Source organism: Phodopus roborovskii, unplaced genomic scaffold (genome assembly GCF_943737965.1).
Source record: "Phodopus roborovskii unplaced genomic scaffold, PHOROB, whole genome shotgun sequence".
NCBI lineage: Eukaryota > Metazoa > Chordata > Mammalia > Rodentia > Cricetidae > Phodopus > Phodopus roborovskii.
Genome location: NW_026126550.1, coordinates 3,904,345 through 3,920,055, shown reverse-complemented (window position 1 = coordinate 3,920,055; position 15,711 = coordinate 3,904,345). Strand labels below are relative to the sequence as shown.

General features: G+C 46.0%; 1 protein-coding gene across 2 annotated transcripts in view; it reads left to right on the top strand.

Moving 5' to 3' along the window:
* Positions 1-15,711, top strand: part of Pxdn (peroxidasin) — a 72,112-nt gene that overhangs the window by 42,141 nt on the left and 14,260 nt on the right. For both annotated transcript variants that reach the window (XM_051201279.1, XM_051201278.1), the window contains 9 exons: positions 2,006-2,175; positions 4,016-4,288; positions 5,938-6,054; positions 7,077-7,235; positions 7,899-8,011; positions 8,731-8,887; positions 11,401-11,509; positions 12,125-12,282; positions 14,124-15,627. In XM_051201279.1, the coding sequence (XP_051057236.1) occupies positions 2,006-2,175; positions 4,016-4,288; positions 5,938-6,054; positions 7,077-7,235; positions 7,899-8,011; positions 8,731-8,887; positions 11,401-11,509; positions 12,125-12,282; positions 14,124-15,627 (2,760 nt within the window). The remainder of the gene's footprint in view (positions 1-2,005; positions 2,176-4,015; positions 4,289-5,937; positions 6,055-7,076; positions 7,236-7,898; positions 8,012-8,730; positions 8,888-11,400; positions 11,510-12,124; positions 12,283-14,123; positions 15,628-15,711) is intronic.

Below are 15,711 nucleotides of genomic sequence, written 5' to 3'. Positions count from 1 at the left end.
CAGCTGCCTGGGAGACACATTTGAGCCTCGGTTACTGGAAGAAGGGCTTTCTTCCCACTGGGACTCATTCCACCTAGGCCACAGGTCCCTTTTCCCTGGTCAGCCACTGATCTGGCAGCACTATGGAACTTTGTTGCCTCATCAAGTGGGAGCTGGGGAAGTGCTGTAGGTCTACTTCTACCCATGTGTTCTCTGGCCAGAGCCTCCGGTATTTGACAAGATGTTAGTAAGTTTTGGGCCTGAGCCATGATGATGGACTTCCTGGGGTTGGAGCCCCCTGACATATTTGGTCCATTTCTTCTTTGTGGCCTGAGTGTCGGGAAGATGATGAGTGTACACAGGCCCCTTTGGCTTCTGGAGTTTTGTTCTGAGTAAATGGTCTTCTGATCATTCCACAAATGTGGTTGTCACTGCCTCATACCTCACAGCAGTTGTTCATGAATGGGAGAAGGGGTTGTCTGCTTGCTAGCACCCTGGCCCAGCTGTGGCAGTATCCCTCCAGCTGGATCTGAAGAGCTGGGTGTTGGGTGTAGTGTGGGAAGGGAGTAGACATGGAGAGTGGGGGAGAGGGACACACATGGGTAGGGTTGGGGCAGGCAATGATGACCACAACGTGGATGCAAAGACCTAGTCTAGAATGAGGTCAAGGTGCCCTGGAATAGGACCCTGGTCTGTGGTGACATGAAGTATTTTTAAACTTATATTTTGAAGGTGGGATCCTTAGAGGAAAATCCTGACCACAAAGCCATTATATAATTGCTTCTTATATCCATTTGTACCAAGAGGCATCTGCCCAGAATAAGGATTGCACTCATGGTCTGGCTTCTAGTGTGCTCATGCCAAGCTCACTGGCTGTGTCCAGTCTTTGGGAAGCAGAGAGGCCTCCTTGAGAAAGTCACTAGTTGAGTTTAGGAACAGAAGGTTCAGACACTGACTGTCAAGTTAGCCTTGTTCCAGCAGAGACTCAGATTCCAGAGCAAACAGGAACCTCTCTTAAGTAAAGCTCTGTTTATAGATTAAACAAATAGGAAAGTGACCACGCAACGTTTGAGAGAGTTCAGGGGCACATTGGAAAGACGCAGCAGAGTCATTAAGAGCTCAGGATTGTGCCAGGTCTTGAGTTGGTCACATTGACCTTGGGGAAAAATGTGAGATGCATTCAACCCTTTAAAAACCTCCATGTCCCAGTTGCTCTGGGCCTGATGAGAGTTAAAATCCAGGACGGACTATGAGAGGTATTCTGAAGTGTTAGAAGGTTGTATTGCACAGTAAAGGAGATCTATATGGCTCAAGACCTTCATACCTTTAGTTTATAAATGCAAGAGTTGATGCCTAAGTTAAAACTACAAAAATAAATAGGACAGACCTTGAATAAAAGTCCGAGGCCTGCCCTCTGGTGCCAGTTCTGCTTGTCACTGACTGAGGTTCCCTGACATTCCTGCTGCTGACCCATATGCACCCATGAGTTGCTGCCTTCCAGAAGAAGTGAGAAGCATGCACAGATGAAGAAGCTAAGAGAGGGGGACTAGAGGTTGTTTTGTTTGTTTGAGATGGGATTTCATACATCCCATTTTGGCTTAACTTGCTACATAGTAGGGGATGACCTTGAAATTCTGATCCTTCTGCCTCTGCCTCTCAAGTACTAGGATTATAGGTGTGGGGACCATACCTAGCTTGTTGCTTTTAATTATAAAAAACTACATTCCTACATTTTAAAGTTTTATTTGCATTTCTCATTAGTTTAATGTCTTTCTTGTTTAGGATTAGGACCACATTAAAGCATTTAGATTGAGTATGTAATAGTGAACACATATTTGTACTCTCCTAGACATGGCTGCTAAGTCATAGTTGCTGAGGGGACATATCTGGAAGGCTCTTGCTTTTGAATTTGAGCCTGGCATGTGTTGCCTGCATTCCAGAGCATTAAAGCCCACTGTAGGACTGACCCTTGGGACGGGTGCAAGATCTGCTTGATCTGTGAGTGTACTGGTTTCTATCTCTGTAGTAATGAGCTGAGCATGAAGACAGATTCACGCTTAAACTTGCTGGATGATGGCACGCTGATGATCCAGAACACACAGGAGGCAGATGAGGGTGTCTACCAGTGCATGGCAAAAAATGTGGCTGGAGAGGCAAAAACACATGAAGTGACCCTCAGGTACTTGGGGTCTCCAGGTAAGTGGAGGATATTGCATGTGAGGGTTACGCTAACCACCCACTTCCTTCTTTCTTTGTATCCAATTCAGTGAAGTCTGAGATGGTAAAGTTTCCATGCCAAGTGACTCACAAGATTTCTGAAGCATAGGGTCATAGGTTATTATAACCTGCCTCAGGCCCTTGGCTGCCCCCTGCTGCAGGGGCATACACAGAAGCTTGGAGTTACTACCACATGGTCATGGGACCTGGAGAGACTGGCCATGCCTCACTGCAGGGTACCTGCACAGTCCCATCAAATGCCTGCTTCTTGGCCTTAAGGTCTCTGTTTGTCAAGGGCTTTGATTATTTCTAAATAAAATTAAAATATTAATTTTTATTTAGCATATCTATGCTTACGGTGCTTGCATGTAGTATTGAAAGTACAAAAAGTCTGTACAAACCAGAGGAAACACAGCTGTGGCTTTTATACCTCTGCTACATAGGCACAAGCCCTGTTCTGGTCTCCATGCTCTGTCCATGGCCTGTGTTTCCTGTTGCTCCAGACAATGGAACACCATAACCCTCCAGTTCTCAACCTGTGGGTCATGACTCCTTTGGGGATTTTTTTTTTTTTAAGAAAGGCAACATAGAACATAATCTATTTACTAACTTATAATCTAGGATGATATAGCACAATCTAGGTGCTAATGCCCACAAGGAAAGCTGTATGTAGAGTCTAAGTGGAGACTAGAAATACCTTTCTTACTTATGTCAAATTTTGTAAAACATTTTTTTTTAATCTTGTTTTTTTTTGGAGCTTTTTGGATTCCATGTTTGTGGATAAGGGTTGTGGACACAAAAGAAACAACACAGGGGTTTAAATAAAAATCCTGTACATAAGTTGTATACAGACTAAGAAATCATGTGTAAGTTGAGTTTCAAGGAGGGTAATTTCCTACACAAGGGTGCATGGAGCTTCCATCCTTATATCCATGGCTACTTCTCTCCAGGTAGGCTGTGTGTGTCTGCTGTGGCTCCTCTGTGTGTGAAAACCTTCCCATGAAACATACTAGCAAATGTGTGGATTCCTCCCTCTAGATTTAAAGCTGACACTATTCTTTCACTTGCGTTTCCCTTTTTGTGGATGAAAGTGGTATTTTTATATGGCTTAAATATACCCCGTGATTCCTTGTGCCAATAGGGACTAGCACAGAGTTTTAACCAGATTGCCAGTGCATTTATAATAAACAAAAGTAAAGGTTCTTGAGAGAACTTAAGAGTCTGTCTGGGGGAAGAAATACAGCTCTTCCTAAAGCGGTCTCGGTCCACAGGTTACCTGCCTTTAGTTGATCTGAGTGTGGGCACCATTTTATTTTCTGCATTTCCCCCCATTAATCCATGTGTTCATGTGTGATTGTGGATACGTGTGTGCCACAGTGTGGAGATCAGAGGGCAGTTTTGGCTGTTGATCCACGCAGGCCTTGCACCTTGTGTGAGATAGGGTCTCTTGTTGGTTACCACTGTGAACAACATACTAGCTGGTCACCTATCTCTGAGGATCCTCGTTCTGTCTCCCCTCTCAAATTATGCCTGCTGGGATTACAGATTTAAACACATCTGAGGTTGAGTGTGCTGGGGATTTAAACTGAGGCCCCTTGTTCACTTGGCAAGTGCCTTATTGCCTCATGAGCCATTTCCTCAGCCCCATCTGCACATTTATTTGGAAAGATGAGACAAAAAGAAATTACATAATTAAATGTTGTTGGTTGTGCTTATTTTGAAAGCCACTAGGATGAATGGACAGCACGGACGTTAAAACTACCAAGTAGAAATCTTGCAAAGCTGTAAGAAATTAATTGAGAATTTCTGTTTGTGACAGCCCGACCCACTTTTGTAATCCAGCCGCAGAACACAGAAGTACTGGTGGGCGAGAGTGTCACTTTGGAGTGCAGTGCCACAGGCCACCCTCTGCCACAGATCACCTGGACAAGAGGTGACCGGACACCCTTGCCAGTTGACCCTCGAGTGAATATCACTCCCTCTGGAGGACTATATATACAGAACGTAGACCAGAGCGACAGTGGGGAGTACACATGCTTTGCATCCAACAGTGTGGACAGCATCCATGCCACAGCCTTCATCATTGTACAAGGTGAGCATCCTTGTGTGCCATTAGACTCTTGTCTTTGCATAGCTCCAACAGCCCCCTTGGATTTGCACTACCTGCACAATACCACACCCTGTCTGTGCCACACAACTTACTCTTTTGCTTTTCTTTGTTTTTTGAGACAAGGTCTTTCTAGCCTAGCCTGGCCTTGAACTTGTGATTTTCCACTCAAGTGCTAGGATTAAGATGTGAATCACCATGCCTAGCTATTTTGATATGTATATGGATGTATCCTGGTGTGAACATGTACTTGCATATTTATATTTGTATGTGTGTGGGTATGCATCTATAAACCAGAGGACAATGTCAGGTACGGTCCTTGTTTTTGAGGTTTAGGGTTATTTTGTTTAAGATTGAGCTTCTCACTCACTGTCCTGGAAATCACCAAGTAGGTTAGCCTAGCCTGGCCGGGAAGCTTCATGGACCCACCTCCCTAGCCCTATGCCTAACTTTGTTTTATGTGGCTTCTAGGGATCGAGCCACTTTTCCAGCTCTGCCTTGCTTTTAAAGATCTATAAACATCCATTCCATTTGAATTATTACACATGATTTTGTGCTTAGACAGCTTTCTCTAGGAGGATCGGTCTTTGAGGTTGCAATGTCCAGATCACCCAGGTACTGGGATACTGGGATCTGTGAATGTGGACATTGAATACCTGGGCATTGAAAGTGAATCAATCAATCAATCAATCAATCAATCAATCTCTCTCTCTCTCTCTCTCTCTCTCTCTCTCTCTCTCTCTCTCTCTCTCTGTGTATGTGTGTGTGTATGATGCAGACAGCTATAAGTTCACCCTGAGTTCACAGTGGTAGTGAGTCAGTGTGTGTACCTTTCATACAGTTTTGAATGTACTGACATTACAGTAGTGTGTATACAGTATTAACTACCAAGGGCACTGCGGTCATGAGCCAGTGTGAGTACTGTGACTTTTCTTAGATTGTCATGCCATGTGCACCTTGCACATAGATGTGAAGGCAGACCAAAGTACAGATAATACCAAGTCCAACTTAGTAAACCGATGAGTTTTATTGCCGTTATTTACAGGAATATAGGTGAGCATAAATGACTCAAAACTCAGCTGTATCCTAATGCCCATCCAAGCATGGGTAACAGCTCACAAAATCTGGGAACCTGGAGCACACTGCACAGCTGCAGGTTGCAGGGTATCCTTTTTAGTTGGCTCAGCTGGTCCAAGCCTGATCCAGGCAGCTCAACTGTTTTTGTTTTTTCTTGTCAGCTTGACTGGTCTCTGCTGTTTGGCTGGTGTCTGCTTCTTCCAGGTGGCTGGGACTGTCTTGAGAGTCTTCGGTTAGCATTGTTATTGTTTATATACTCTTGAGAAGGAAGAGGTCTAGTGAGATCCGGGCAGTTTGGGGGACTTCCTGAAGTGCTTTTGAGTTATTTACTTTTGCCTTAACGAACTTTCCTGCCATTATTTCCCTTCCCCTTAGAACATCCTGCTGTTTCACCTTCCTTTCCACATCTTATATCTTAAGTTTCCCTTCAAGGTGGAAGGAACTGCTAAAATACACGATACCCTTGGCAAAGTCCTTTTGCAGTGCTGCCATTTTACACAGTCACGTGACAGGGTCTTGTCTCTCAGTGTCACATTTTAAATGTTCTTTCCCTGCAGCCCTTCCTCAGTTCACTGTGACCCCTCAGAGCAGAGTGGTCATCGAAGGGCAGACTGTGGATTTCCAGTGTGAAGCTAAGGGCTACCCTCAGCCAGTCATCGCCTGGACCAAGGGAGGTAAGATGTTAGTTACCCTGGGCTTTCTCATTCATCTAGGACACAAGCTGTTGTCCTTGGGTCAGGCAGAACCAATATTGTTCCCAAAGGGGTGTGCTGTGGCATTGGAAGAGGATGAGGATTACATAGAGGCTGCCTTGCAGTGCAGTGTGGTGGTCACTGTAGGCATCAGGGATTGAATCCGTCTTTGCAGAGGGACTCGGGTATCTGTTGGTACATCTATGCAGTGGGTTCACAATATGTGGGATAAACTTTTCAGGGTCCCCTTAGATCCCACTAAAACAAGGTTTATCCCCTGATTCCCAAAGTTATTCCCCCATTGTTGTACTTGGTGTCGCTTAGTTCATGTCTCCTGTGGTCTGAAGAAAGTTCATCAGATCATGGCAAAGGCAGGTACTAAGTTCACTGAGGAAATCTCTGTAGATCTCCAGTGTTGCTGCCTTGCAGCCTAGGCAGGGACCTTGGAGATGACCTGCCACTTTGGCTTCAACCAAAAGGCTCCTGCATCCTTCCACTGGAGAGCCCTGCTCATGGTAGAAGCCAACTGCACACTTCCTCTTGAATGGCTAGAAAAGCTACCTGGTGGAAAGGCTGATCCACAAAAACTTGTGCCAGTATTCTCCCCTCTAACCCCTTGATTTCTGTGCAGTCTGGGCCCAGGCTCCTTTTCTGTCTTGTTTCCTTGGAAATAGCTTGGGGTTGGCCCTACAGGCACCCTGAGTCCTTGTCTTGTCCTCACACCTAATTTTTCCTTTAGGCTCTGTTCTTTGTCCCTTTATGTGATATTCCTTGGATATGATATTCTTTGGCTCCTTCTTTACGGATGACCAGCCGCTGTAGGAACACACATGTGTAGATGTTGAATATGTATCTACCTGTTCATTGGAACAGGAGTAGGCATTTGGCACCTGATGCAAGAAGTTCAGCCCAGTGACCCTGCCATCTTCAGAAATATCATTCTCTCTAAATCACCCGGAAATCCTCTGCATCCAGAGTGACTGATGTCTTGCTCCATTTTGTAGGGAGCCAGCTCTCAGTGGACAGGCGGCACCTGGTGCTGTCCTCAGGCACACTCAGGATCTCTGGGGTAGCCCTGCATGATCAGGGCCAGTATGAGTGCCAGGCTGTCAACATCATTGGCTCTCAGAAGGTCGTGGCCCACTTGACTGTACAGCCCAGAGGTAGGTGCAATTGACTGGGTAGATTTGTGCATGTCTGTCTTCAGTGACATAAGCATCGATATTCTAGTTCTAGTTCTTCTGGCCAGTGTGCTCTGTTTAGAAGCATGGTACTTAACGTTCATGAGGGTTTGGTATTTGTGTTCATGAAGGATTCACAGGGACTTCTATCTTTATTTCTTTTGTTATAAAGGCATTTATTTATCTCATGCTGGTGTCAAAGAGACTGACTTTGTTAGTGAGCGTACTAGGGCAGGCAGCTGAATGAACCTTGTATTGTCTCTTAGACCCATAATATCCATTGTGGGTTTGTGGACTTCCCCTCCTCACTTGCTGGGCAAACTAGGTGTGCTCAGGTGCAGTTCCCCATGGTGGGATCCCACAGTGGTGCCTGTCAAGCTCCCTCTCATGCCTGATGGGTCTTTTGAATATCAAGATCATTGTTTTGCCACACCATACTGCATGCTGCTGCCTCCTGGTAGTAGGTGTGAGTTGAAGAGTGCAGGCAGCCTGGCTTGCCAACTAAGCCACAGTTTTTCAACTTAGCATACAAGACCTTGGTGCAGTTGACTTGCAGGGCTCTGGGTTAGCCTGTGTGGGCTCTGCTGTTGTGAAGCTTTGTGGTTTGAATCGGGCGCTGCCTCATTCTCCACACTTGCCTTCTAGTCACCCCGGTGTTTGCCAGCATTCCGAGTGACATGACTGTAGAGGTGGGCACCAACGTACAGCTGCCCTGTAGCTCCCAGGGGGAACCGGAGCCAGCCATCACCTGGAACAAGGTAAGAGCTGACACCTCCACCCCGGTTCTCTCTAATGCCGTTAAGTGTGATGCAGGAAGTATGTGTTTAAAGTGCTGCGAAGGCAGCCTTAATCATAAAGACAATGAAAAAATAAATACACTCCAATCTCAGAAGCAAAAAAGTCCTCTGTAGATCTACAGCTTCAAGGACTGAAGTCAAATTTTTGTCACTTTTGTGTTTCGATGCTCTTCATATTTAGCCCACTGTTAGGCAGTTTGCACACACTGTACACGGAGGAGCTTGCTGAGGTGATATAGAACCTCACTAGGGTTCTCACAGAGTGCCTGTTCTCAAGGCTCTCCAGCTGCCGCACACCTTCTCCAGAGTGGCACAGCTGTGGGCTGCATATGGCTTACCAGTTCTGTCTCTGAATTGCCCTCTTTCATAGAGGCCTCTTTCTCGGAGCCCTTTCCACCATAGCTCATGGCCGCCTCTAGGAGTTACCAGAGGAGTTCCCAATATAGGGGGGTTCATTTTTTGCACGTAGCTCTGTTCTCAGCATAGGATAGGTGTATGGAAGTGCTTATCTCATTGATAAGATGACTTGGGAGAATAGTACGTATCCTTTCCTGGGAAGATTAGGACAGATATAAACATAGCCTCAGAGATTTGATTTCCATTTGAGTCTTTAACAGTGAATGGACATTCTTTTCTCTCAGAGAAGCAACTTCTATTTTCTCAATATCATTTTCTTCCAGGATGGTGTTCAGGTAACAGAAAGTGGAAAATTTCACATCAGCCCCGAAGGATTCTTGACCATCAACGATGTTGGCACTGCGGATGCAGGTCGCTATGAGTGTGTAGCTCGGAACACAATTGGATATGCCTCTGTCAGTATGGTACTCAGTGTGAATGGTAAGATATATATGCCCAGCACAAAGCATTGTCTCAAAGGGTTTGGGAGATACAATATCAGGGTTGTGTCTTCATCCTGTGAGTGTCCATTTAGGGTGTGTGCTGGTTTAGTTTTAAATGTCAATGTGACATAATCTGGAGCCACCTAGGAAAAGTTATTTAGGAATTATCTAGATAGGGTTGGCTTGTTGACGTATCTGTGGGATATCTTGGTTGGTAATTAATGTAAAAAGGCTAAGCTCACTGTCAGCAGCAGCATCCCCTGGGCAAGTGGTCTTGAATAGCATAAGAGAGGAGGAAGGATATATTTATTATTTCTTTGCTTTTGACTGGACTTGGTACATTTAAGTTCCTGTCTGACTTTCTCCATAGTGAACTGTAAGGCAAACATATCTTTTTCTTCCTCAGTTTGCTCTTGGCCAGGATATTTGTTACAGCACCAGAAATCAAATGAAAATATGGTGTTAGAATGATCCAGAAGACAGAATGTTTGGCCCTACCTTGGCCAATGGCTGAGCTTCCCTGGAGTATCTTCCCATTCCTGTAGTTTTTTTGTTTGTTTGTTTGTTTTGTTTTGTTTTTTACAGTCTTCAACAGCTCTTTTCATACCCAGTGGTACAGTTTACAATGACCCCTGGAGGCATCCCATGCCTTCTAGTTAGTTAAAGCTATACGTAGCCTGGGATGTTCCTCATGTGCATGGACCATAATTAGCCAGAGTGTCAAGACTTCATCTCTGCACCTCCCATCCCCGCCCCATGTTTATTCTGCTCTCTGCCTGTCTCTCTCAGCTTTTGGGAAGAGAACCAAGAACTCTGCTCTGACACTGCAAAGGGGAGAAATTGATGAGGGGCGTCTGGGTCTGGAACTCCAGGGAGGAGCCAGGGGACTAGATGAGGTCATCCAGGAGAACCTGTCTAAGAACAAGAATGGTCATTCTGCCATTCTGCCCTGAGGTATCCAGCATTTAAACCAGCTAAAAAAAAAAAGGAAAAGTCAACAACAACAACAACAACAAAAGAACATTCTCCAAATGACCAGTGAGGAGATGGGGTCAGAGAGCAAAATAGACTCTACACCTGCCAATCAGTGTGAGAAAGAGTCAGAGTAGGGGAGAAGAGAAAGAAAGATGGTGAGTGTGAACAAGAAGGCAATATGCACAAATGCACCAGAGACTGGTCCAAGTGGGCAGTTCCCAGTGTATCCCAGGCTGTGGAGGTCTGCCTGAGCAGAGGAGTCTATCCCAAGCATACCTTCTCTGTCCCAGGGGAAGTAGGCCCACCACAGCATCCAAGTGAAGGATCATTTCAGTAAGATCTCTTTGGCTGGTCCAGGCCTATGAGGATATAAAGGAAAAGAAAATTGGCATGAGATGGAAGTGGTGAGGCAAGAGCTGCTTCCCTGGCTGAGGGTGAAAGATTAGTTATGATGGGTTATTTGTGCTTGGCAAAGATGATTACTGACCAGTTCTTAGGAGGTGAGAAAGGAACAGGAATTGAGAGTCACACTGGACTTAGTGGTGCATGCCTTTATTGCCAGCATTTGGATGAAATTGGTAGAGCTCTCAGTTCAAGTCAGTTTGCTCTACATAGTGAGTTCTCCTTCTGCCAGGGTATGGCCTATCTATCTATCTATCTATCTATCTATCTATCTATCTATCTATCTATTTTTCTTTCTTTCATTCTTTCTATCTATCTGTCTAACTATCTATGATTGATAAATAGATAGACAGACAGAGAGACTTGCCTCAAAAATAAAAAATAAAAACAGAAAGTATCAAGCTTTGTTGTTATAGGTTGTGTTGTGTTACATTTGCTGTGTATTGTGTGTATATCTGTGTGATGTGTATTATGGTGTAGGCTTGTTCTGTGTGCTATGATGGTGTAACACGGTGTGATGTGTGTTCTACAGTGTGTTGTGTGGCATGTTTATTCTGTGTACTGTGGTATGAGTATTATTTGTATGTGGTTTGTGCAGGCCATCTGGGTATCTAGGTATCTAAGTGCTGATTTTCTCTCTCTGTCTCCCTCTGTGTGTGTGTGTCTGTCTGTCTGTCTGCTTTGATGATGACTATGTAAGAGACTGGCAATAGAGGGGGAAGTAAGGACAGCAGAGTTCAGCATTGGGGATGGCTGTTCTTTTAGAAGAACAGAGACTTCTAGAATGAAGGCACCTCCCCTTTTGTTACTGTCCACCACATGGACCTGAGGAGCCTCAGCTCTCCACAGGCACCATGTTGGGTGTGAGCACTTGCATGCTTTGTGTTACAGTTTTGCCACTTTTACAGGGATATCATGTAATTTTTCAGGATTAAAGAGTACATGATTTCCATACTGTTTAAAAACAGCTTCTAGTAGAATTGATGACTAAACTTGAGCATTGGTTCAGCAAATAAATATCTTTGGGATGAAAGCATGACTTATGTCTAAATGATGTCGTGTCTAGACAGCGTTGTATGAGTAAGAATGTAGTGTTTATTTTTTCCTACTAATTGCGCATTCATGTTTTCCTAGTTCCTGATGTAAGTCGAAATGGTGATCCATATGTTGCTACCTCTATCGTTGAAGCCATTGCCACCGTTGATAGAGCCATCAACTCTACACGGTCACACTTATTTGACAGGTATGTTGGGCAGGGCTGTGGTGCTGGCCTTGGATAGGGAAGCTGGTGGTGTGGGGTGGAATACATATGTTCCTAGTGCATGGGTCTTTTACCTGTATTACTTACTCCCCAAACTTTACTTAAGTCCTAAGACCTTTCATATGAAAGCCATAAGGAGCATCAGCTGACTGTGGCTTCTCTGGGGTTAGAGTGCTAGCAGAAGGTGTACCTTCTTCACAGGCTCTGGACTGTGATTCACAATCAAAACATTCTTAGAAGACCTGCCTCATTCTTTTGGCTCATTAGAAACAAATTGGCAAAAACAAAATGTTACTGAGGTGGCCAGTGGAATCCCTCCATGTTGGCAGTTGCTACAGACTCTCTGCACCTTAGCTGAAATGCAATGCCTGTGACTCTCTCTCTTGACTTATTAATGGTTTGTTTTCAGTGTCTTTGGTTCTTGTTTGTCTGTTTGTTGCTCTGTCGCCTTCCACCTGGGATGAGTAAGGTACAGTGCACCACGTTGTCGAAAGTAGCGATAGAAATTTAGAAATATCAGAATACTTTTAGTTTCTGGATTTTGTCCCCAGTGATATATCTCATTGATTCTCTCCCTTCCTCCCTCCCTCCTGCCAGCCGTCCTCATTCTCCAAACGACCTACTGGCTCTGTTCCGGTACCCACGGGACCCATACACAGTGGGACAAGCCCGAGCAGGAGAGATATTCGAGCGGACCCTGCAGCTGATCCAGGAGCATGTTCAGCATGGCTTGATGGTAGACTTGAACGGAACAAGTCAGTACCATGTTCTTCCACCTTCTTACTCATTTTGTGTGTGTTATGGGAGAGGCGCTGACCATGCCTACATTAGTATCTGAAACCACTTCTTCCTGACCTTGCTAGATCCTGGTGTCTCTTTGGGTCAACTGGGAACTTTGGGCAATGTAGGACCTGATTAGCTAGGCTGTGGCTTATTTATCTGTGTCTGTGCTGAGCTTGCTGTGTGTTCTCCTTCCTATAGGTTTAGTCCTTGGGTGAAGGGAAACCTTCATAGGACAATCTCGAAGTAGCTGATGTTTTTGATTGTTTCTCCCAGCCTTGAATTCTTTATGCCCACTTGCTTTCTTGGATTTTTGTATGGATATTATGAAGATTATTGTCTGTAAGAAGAGTCTCTCTTACAGCTTTTAATATGTGCAGACTTTGCCTCCAGGGCCAGACATAGGCTAGATATACTTTAATGAAAAGATTCATTTGACCAGCAGAGAGAGAAAGGGAAAGAGAGAATGTGCATGCATGTGTATAGGTCTTAAGTATCTTAATATGTGCACATGTGTGAATGTGCTTATATGTGAGCAGCCACCTGTGAGCATATCTTGCATAGAGGCATGTCATCATATGAGTGTGCAGGCAGCATTGTGAGTGTATGTGTGTGCATATGTGTGTAGTTATGAGGGTTCACATATGAGTGCACACATGAGTGTTGGTGTGTGACCATGTCCTCATATGTGTGTGTATGTGTACAGATGACTTTTCAGAAGACTCCAGAATATTCTGTAGGGGAGGGATAGTGAGGAAGGTATAGGCCTTGGTGTAGGCAGAGTTTTCTCATCCTGGGAGTAACTTCCAAATTACCGTACATAGGCTTATATTAATTGTAAATGTTCTGCCGATAACTCATGCTTATTACTAACTAGTTCTTACATTTAAATTATCCCATTTCTATTAATCCATGAGTCATGTGGCTTGCAGCTTTACCTGTCCTCTACCATGTCTTTCTTTCTGGGTAGCTGGCTGGCATTTCTGTTTCACTCTGCTCTTTTTTCCCCCCAGCACCCTCAGTCTGATTGCCCCGTCTATTCTTTTGCCTGGCTATCAATTAGTGTTTTATTAACATTAGTACAATTCACAGCACCTTGGCTGTGCTAATGTCTACCAGCAGCTTTTGATGAAACTGAGCCCTGAGCATGGGACCCTGGGGTCACTGTGTGGCTATGCTTGATGACTTTAGGAAGGTTACGTACATACCGTAGAGGCATGCTGTTGACCAACAAGGCCTGCAGTTCTCCTGTAGCTGGTGGACAGTCTGAGGTTCTTGATCAGAAAGTCAACCTGGTAGGAGCCTACCCTTGGCTAGACAGGTTGGAGTGTTTGTTTTGTGATGGATTTTGTGAAATTCAAGACCAATGTCATGGACAGTGTCCTGGGGTGGTAAGTATAGAGGATGGCAGTAGTCTGAGAGACCTGAAGGAGGCCTTATCAATGCAGGTGAGCTATACGTTTGGACCCTGAAAAAAAGCTGCTTGAATATAGTAGTCAGTGCAGTGTACAGTGATGGGTATAGGGAAGCTGTTCCACAGGACCTCTGGTGTAGAGGTACATGCTTTGCCTCTTCCATGATGCACTGTGAGGTGAGGCTGACAGTCCTCAGTTTTGGACCTGTGAATATGACAGGCTTCTTACAGAGCCAGTGGTATATAGGCCTGATGTTAGGGTATTGAAACTATTAGCCAACAGTGAGCTGGGAAGAAGGACACGCTCTACCAGGTGAGATGCCATAGCATTTTTAGGCACCAGCTGACACACTGAAGGCACCATTGCCGGTGGAAGTCATTGTCACCCTGCTTGCATTGCAGGTTACCACTACAATGATCTGGTGTCCCCGCAGTACCTGAGTCTTATCGCCAACCTGTCAGGCTGCACTGCACACCGCCGTGTGAACAACTGCTCAGACATGTGCTTCCACCAGAAGTATAGGACGCATGATGGCACATGCAACAACCTGCAGCACCCAATGTGGGGTGCCTCATTGACTGCCTTTGAGCGCTTGCTGAAGGCTGTGTATGAGAACGGTTTCAACACTCCCCGTGGCATCAACTCCCAGCGTCAGTACAATGGGCACGTGCTTCCCATGCCCCGCCTGGTGTCTACCACCCTGATTGGGACAGAGGTGATCACCCCTGATGAACAGTTTACACACATGTTGATGCAGTGGGGCCAGTTCCTTGACCATGACCTGGACTCCACAGTGGTGGCCCTGAGCCAGGCTCGATTCTCTGATGGGCAGCATTGTAGCAATGTGTGCAGCAATGACCCTCCCTGTTTCTCTGTCATGATCCCCCCTAACGACCCCCGTGTACGCAGTGGGGCCCGCTGCATGTTCTTTGTGCGATCAAGCCCCGTGTGTGGCAGCGGCATGACATCCCTGCTCATGAACTCTGTGTACCCCCGAGAGCAGATCAACCAGCTCACCTCCTACATTGATGCATCCAATGTGTATGGCAGCACAGACCACGAAGCCCGCAGCATCCGGGACCTGGCTAGCCACAGAGGCCTGCTGCGCCAGGGCATCGTGCAGAGGTCTGGCAAGCCTCTGCTCCCCTTTGCCACAGGGCCACCCACTGAGTGCACACGGGACGAGAATGAGAGCCCGATACCGTGCTTTCTGGCTGGTGATCACCGTGCTAATGAGCAGCTGGGCCTGACCAGCATGCACACACTGTGGTTCCGGGAGCACAATCGCATTGCAGCAGAGCTCCTGAAGCTAAACCCACACTGGGATGGGGACACTGTCTACCATGAGACTCGTAAGATAGTGGGGGCAGAGATACAGCACATCACCTACCGGCACTGGCTACCCAAGATCCTGGGGGAGGTGGGCATGAAGATGCTCGGCGAGTACCGGGGATATGATCCCAGTGTCAATGCTGGCATCTTTAATGCCTTTGCCACTGCGGCCTTCAGGTTTGGCCATACTCTGATCAATCCTCTGCTTTACCGGCTGGATGAGAACTTTGAGCCCATCCCCCAGGGCCATGTGCCCCTCCACAAGGCCTTCTTCTCACCATTCCGGATTGTCAACGAGGGGGGCATCGACCCACTTCTCCGAGGGCTGTTTGGAGTGGCAGGCAAGATGCGCATTCCCTCCCAATTGTTGAACACAGAGCTCACAGAGAGGCTATTCTCCATGGCTCACACAGTGGCCCTAGACCTGGCTGCCATCAATATACAGCGAGGCCGGGACCATGGCATCCCACCCTACCATGACTACAGGGTCTACTGCAACTTGTCAGCTGCTTACACCTTTGAGGACCTGAAAAATGAGATCAAGAGCCCCGTGATCCGGGAGAAGCTACAGAGGTGAGTTGGTAAACTGGGGGTGTTGCTGGAGTTTCTTGCCCAGCCAGGTCCTGCTACCCTTTAGCCTCAAATAAACACACAGAC